The sequence below is a fragment of the Nothoprocta perdicaria genome, unplaced genomic scaffold (assembly GCF_003342845.1).
Source record: "Nothoprocta perdicaria isolate Ctin4 unplaced genomic scaffold, notPer1 scaffold_217, whole genome shotgun sequence".
Classification (NCBI taxonomy): Eukaryota; Metazoa; Chordata; class Aves; order Tinamiformes; family Tinamidae; genus Nothoprocta; species Nothoprocta perdicaria.
This window is the reverse complement of record NW_020455390.1, coordinates 608,796-614,733: the sequence shown is the minus strand read 5'-3', so window position 1 is coordinate 614,733 and position 5,938 is coordinate 608,796. Positions and strand designations below refer to the sequence as shown.

At 52.0% G+C, this 5,938-nt stretch overlaps 1 protein-coding gene across 1 annotated transcript; it reads left to right on the top strand.

The window, feature by feature from the left end:
• Positions 1-361: 361 nt before the first annotated feature.
• On the top strand, positions 362-5,721 carry A4GNT (alpha-1,4-N-acetylglucosaminyltransferase). Its single transcript, XM_026038733.1, is given in 5 exon segments — positions 362-425; positions 2,653-2,685; positions 2,688-2,725; positions 3,687-4,136; positions 5,101-5,721. Coding segments are annotated over 5 exon segments (1,206 nt in total).
• The last annotated feature ends 217 nt before the right edge of the window (positions 5,722-5,938 follow it).

Below are 5,938 nucleotides of genomic sequence, written 5' to 3'. Positions count from 1 at the left end.
TCAACAGGAGTAGAAGTGACCACATTTTGGCTGACCCCAATGTGTGTTCTTCAGCGTTAAGCCCAGCCATGCAGGCACCTAATACTTTTAAACTAATGGTAAAACACTGCTTGGATTAAATAAGCTGTGAGGTGCTGGCAGAGATGAACCCAAGCCTGCTAGATGCACACACCCAAGGCAGATTGCTCTGCAAGGAGAGGGCTCTGTCACCAGCCTTCCCCACCTGCGTGGTCTGTAACCAGGAGCTGGGCAGATACTTGAGCTCCCTAGTCCATGAGTGGCATGTGGTGTTATCAGGGAGGTATCTGTGTACAAGGTCCAGCTGCAAAGCCTTCCTTGGAAGTACTGCTAGCGTTGCACAATGCTCCACCAAAGGCTCTCTTTGGAGGGCAAGGACATCGACGATGTGGTGCAGAGCATCATCCGTAAGCTCAGGTCTAGATGCAAAGCCAAAATGCTAGACATGCTCTAAACATGCTCTAAAATASTGCAGCCCAGTCAGGCACCCCAAGACAAAACAGCACCCCTAGAAGGTGCAAAGAGCCTGCTCAGTCCCACCAGGGTCTCATCAGGGTTACAGAGCTTCGGGGCTCGTGCTGGCCCCTTGCAAGGACCACGCTGCCCCGAGGCGCGTGTGCCCCTGCCTTCCTGCACGCTGCGAAGGGCAGCGCGGGCTGCGTCCTCCGCCTTATCTGCACGCGCTGCGAATGCAAACACGGGAGCTGCAGGAGAGCAAGCGTCGAGCCTGCTCCGAGCCCCGGCCCGCGGGGAGGCACTGGAGAGGCGGGCACCTCCGTGGGCACCCGCAAAGGGCTCCCTGCCGCCTGGCGACACTTTCCAGCTTGGTTTTGCTTCCACGCTGCACGCTTTGCCTGGCCCTTCCAGCCCAAGAGGTGAGTTTTTGATTTATCTCTAAGCACGGCAGGTTGCAGAAGGGGAAAGCAAGTGAAAGCCGGAGTGATAGGAAGCCCCCTGGCTTGGGCTCTTGGTTGTGGGCTTAAAGGGAGGAATTAATCGCGCTGTGCCAAGAACATGTTGTTTCCTACAGGTTTCCCATTGCAGAAAGGTTTCCAGGTGTGCCCAGTGTTAAATCTCGGATGAAGTTTGCTTTAAAGTGCATGCACATRCGCTGGCTTGATTGTAGCGGCAATTTATTCATTCAGTTTGGGTAAAAAAGATATGGAAGAGAGGCTGTGTGAGTCCMAGTGATGGCATGCGCCTGTTGTAAGATAGGCAAGAGCAGGGGAATCTCTCTTTTGCATAGCAAGAGGTGCCCAGGAACAGTGCAAACGCAGATCTGGCCTTTGCRGGGTTTGGGGAAGGTTCCTCCATGGGGAATTATCTCGCTCAGCTCCTGCAAAATCCTACTCGACCTGCCTCCTGCATGCAGCTGGCAGGAGTTATCACACCGTGCTGGCAGCGTTGCTTTGCATTGCTTTGCATTGCATTGCACTGCATTGCTTTGCTTTGCATTGCTTTGCTTTGCACTGCACTGCACTGGTGTCCACAGTAATCCTGCTTGTAGTCTCCCCTTGCTGCTCGTCCTCTGCTTGAAATACCAAAATTGCCCAGAGAAAGGGAATATCTTTACCCGGAGGGCCATCAAGCCAGCACGCCGTCTGCAGCATCCAAAATAGCAACTTGCTCAGCAGGGTAATCTACTCAGTGCATGGGATTTACCTGTAACACGCAGTTCTGCAGCCCTTTTAACCTGAGCAGGGAAGTGGACCTTTTGATAACAGCAGCCTCCGGGTCAAATGTGGTGAGAATTCATAACTCACCACATAGTGGTCTGGGAAAGCCAAGCAAGCAAAACAATTTCTTGGAATAAGTCAATGCAGATTCGCATTTTTCGTCACAATGTCGTGCATAGAGCTAGTATCTGTTGGAGTGTCTACTTATTCTCTCTCCACAATTTGGAAATAAAATGACTCTGGGACTACCGTAAATTTGGGCAGCTATTGCCACCACAGCCTTGTGGGCTCCTCATACAGAATTGAGACGTCAGATCTTCATTGAAGAAGGGGTTATAACCCAGTGATGGGAATATTCTGACGTTTGCATTTCTAATCAAAGAAACCCTTGKTTTTCTGCTCCTAGCCCACGTAGCCAAGAGAGTGGCATCAAGGTTTTAAAATTGCAGGGAATTCAGGGAGGATCCTCCGGTCCCTGAAAYTCCCTGGAACAACATGGGAGCAATTAGAGACCCAACTGAGCTGGGATCTGAATAAAATAAACATGAGGATTTGGCCAAGTTGAGTCTGGTGAGGGACTTGCAAGGCTGGCGCTGCTCTGCGGCATGTTCTGCTTTATCCGCAGGCTCCAGAAGAAATCATGGCCAAAGTCCTTGTATTTGCTCTCTGCTCCCTGTCTCCCGTCCAAGTTCAATATTCCAAGGGAGGCCCTGGTGCTGCCTTCTACAGAGGCAGAGGCTGTTCTGCAGCGTTGGAAAAGTGAGACTAAGCATGAGACCATGAGATGCAAACGCAACATTTCACCCTGACGTTTTCTCCCATGCTGTCACAGGAGCCTGGAGAATAAATGAGAAATTCCATGTGCTGGAGCAGTGGAAAATGGCCAAACTTCCTATGCAGTCCGGAGAGCTGCGCTGATGGGAACACTCTAAAACTTGTCCTTGCTTCGCCCCTCCAGGTGGGTCCCATTGGGCTCAGACTCTGTCTGGGACTATGTGCCTGCAGCAGGGCCAGCTTTCCTTTCTGCCTCGGTCTCCTGGCTGACCTCCTTGCTTTCAGAAGCCCTCTAGAAGGGCTCTAAAGAGTTTAGGTGCCTTCATTGAGTAGATGGACTCCAAGGGAGTCTCTGTGACCATCTAATTGCCACCAAAATGGCAAAAAAAAAAAAAAAAAAAAAAAAAGCTAGAAATGTACATTGGTCAGAAGTGCAATCCAGGTGCCGCCTCCCTCCTTCTCTTGTGCAAAAACACACCGACCTCTCTCTGTCATTATAGCTGCCTCCCTCTGGCCCTTGTGCAGCCCCCGTCACGGCAGGAGCCGAGTATCTCTCCGCCTTCGTGGTTGGGACAGACGTGTGAGCAGACTGGAGGTGGATTGAGGAAAACAGACGTGGGCGTCCCCCGGCCGACGCCGCCTTTGGCTGAGACACCCCAGGCAGCGTTGGCGGCCTCCTCCTCACCAGCGTTCCCGGCTCCCGAGCCTCCTCATTGCACTGGTGCCTGGGGACTTGCCAGGGAAGCTGCTGGGACACCTCCTGCTGCTCCACGGACGCTCAATGATGCAATGGCATGGGCCTTGGGAGCCACATGCCTACTCCAGGAGAGGGTATGGTGGACCTCGCTTGAACGTGGAGAGACAGCCTTGCCTTGTCCCCCCTGCTCTAGCCCTCGACCCTCGGCTTTCTGCAAACCCTGTGGCTGTGTAGCTACGCCATGAGCTGTGCATGTGTGTCCCTCCTTCAAGGCAAACCAAGGCTGTGTTTCTTCCCCTTGGATGGGGTAAGGAGGTGGGGATGGGAGGGAGATRCACCCTGCACGGGATGGAGCTTGGCTGTGCCTCGACCCAGCCTTGTCCTGGGGAGGAAGGTGTGAGCCTCATTGCCCAGAGATACCTCCCACTGCCACATTACACCGTCCCAAACCCTGTCCTGTCCTAGCTGTGACAAGCAGTGACACTGATGAAGGCTCTTTGCTCTTTGTTGTCTCTCCATAGTACACACATCTGAGGCATGTCTCCAAGGGCAAGAGGAGATCAAGAATGATGAAGAAAATCCAGATTTGCCTCTGCTTCTTCTTTGTCTCGGGCATCTTGTACGAGATCTCTCTCCTGTCTGGCTGCATCTTCTCCTGCATCCCGCTGTCCAAGCACTTCCTGACACCCGAGCAGGTTCTGAACCTCGGCAGAAGCATCTTCTTTCTGGAGACCACGGAGCGCCTGGAGCCTCCTCCGCTGGTTTCCTGCTCCGTGGAGTCTGCAGCCAGGATTTACCCCGACCGGCCCGTTATCCTCTTCATGAAAGGCCTTAATAACGAGACGGCACTGGACTCCAATTCCAGCTACGCCGCCTTCTCGCTCTTATCCTCGATGAGCAACGTCTTCATTTTCCCCCTCCAGATGGAGACCCTCTTCGAGAACACCCCTCTGCTCCAGTGGTACAAGGAGGTGAGAGTTACACTGTGGGGAAGACCGCTCTGAACTGGGCTTAAAACCAACAGAGGAGAAGGGGCATTGAGGGCTTGAGCAACTATATGAAATCACAGTCATTTTGCTTTATTCTGCTCAGAACGGAGCATTTGGGCACAAGTTGCAATATGTTCCTCTCTCTTTCTGTACTGAACATATTATCAGTWTTTTTTTTCGCTATCTGGAGAATCAGAGCGTTGACACACACAACTCTGGCAAAAATATACTGCGTACATATGTCGATAAAACATCGGTTAATCACCTAGTTCAACAGATGCTTGTTTAATGAAATGTGCTGTCCAAGTCATTGGAGTGCTCGTTAGCGCTGTCATGCACCGATAAAGCCCATGCCAGATTAGATGGCAGAGAGATTCCAGGTTTCATAAAGACCAGGGGCAAAACCATGGGTAGGATCTTTCCTGGTCCACCCAAAAAACAAGCTTCTCTGCAACTTGCTTTTAAGTCGGGCTTGGGAAGGTTGTTCTGCTCTATCTATGTGCAGGACAAGCTTGAGGGGTTTCCTCAAGCCCTTGCAAGTCCTCAGAAAAGAAAATACACCAAATAAATAGCAAAGCCACTGAAAGCCCTTCAGTCTGCTTCAAAGAGCCGCGAGGATCAAGGCAGYGAGTGTGTTAAATGGGTTGTGTCCAGCTGAAACAGCAGCCCGTGATTCATAGCACTGTTGATTTAACATTCCGAGTTTCCTCAACAGAAAAGAAAAAAAATGCGTAAAACACTCTTGCACTCATTTATATTTATAAAATCATTGTTCTGAGCCTCCCTCCGTTATGTTGTTCCTATAAAATTTAATAGCTGTGGGAAGAAGAGAGCGTTGCTGACATTTATAGGTGCTGGGTTGGGTTTCACAGAGCAGTCAACAGGACAGAGGAGGGGAGAGCTCTCCCTCAGCAGCGTCACCGTTTTGTGTCTCCCACCCTTGCAGGTCAATCCGGAGCAGGAGAAGAATTGGGTTCACATCAGCTCGGACGCCAGCAGGCTGGCGCTCATCTGGAAATACGGGGGCATCTACATGGACACGGACGTCATCTCCATCCGGCCCATTCCGGAGGCAAGCTTCCTGGCGGCGCAGAAGTCCCAGTTCTCCAGCAACGGCATCTTTGGCTTTCCTTCCTATCACAAGTTTGTTTGGGATTGCATGAATAATTTTGTTCTCAAGTACAACGGGAAAATCTGGGGCAACCAGGGACCCTTTCTAATGACCAGGATGCTAAAAGCCATTTGTAACCTCACGGATTTTGTGGGCCTTGAGGACCACAGCTGCCAGAACATCTCCTTCTTGAACCCTCAGCGTTTCTACCCTATCCCATACCCGGCCTGGAAAAAGTACTATGAGGTGTGGAACAAAAACCCTAATTTCAACCACTCCTACGCGCTGCACTTGTGGAACTTCATGAACCGTAACCAGAAAGCRGTGGTGGCGGGGAGCAACACGCTGGCGGAAAAGCTGTACAAAACCTACTGCCCCACGACCTACAAGGATTTGATTCAGGGGGCACACAGGAGGGACGCGATGCAGCGGGAGACTCTGCTTGATGGCACGTAGGAGAGCAGGGGGGTCCTTGCAGCCCTCCCTGGGGCTCCAGCACCTYGGGACCGCTGCTATCAGCAGCCTGTTGGGTGGTGGAGCCCCCGCACAGCCCCTCTCCTTGCTGCCTCAGGGTGCTGAGGAGCATTGCAGGTGGTGGTGGGTATCCATCTGGCGTGATGCTAAGGACTCTGCTGCCCGAGGGGGTTCCGAAATTCAGTTCTCTTCCCTTACA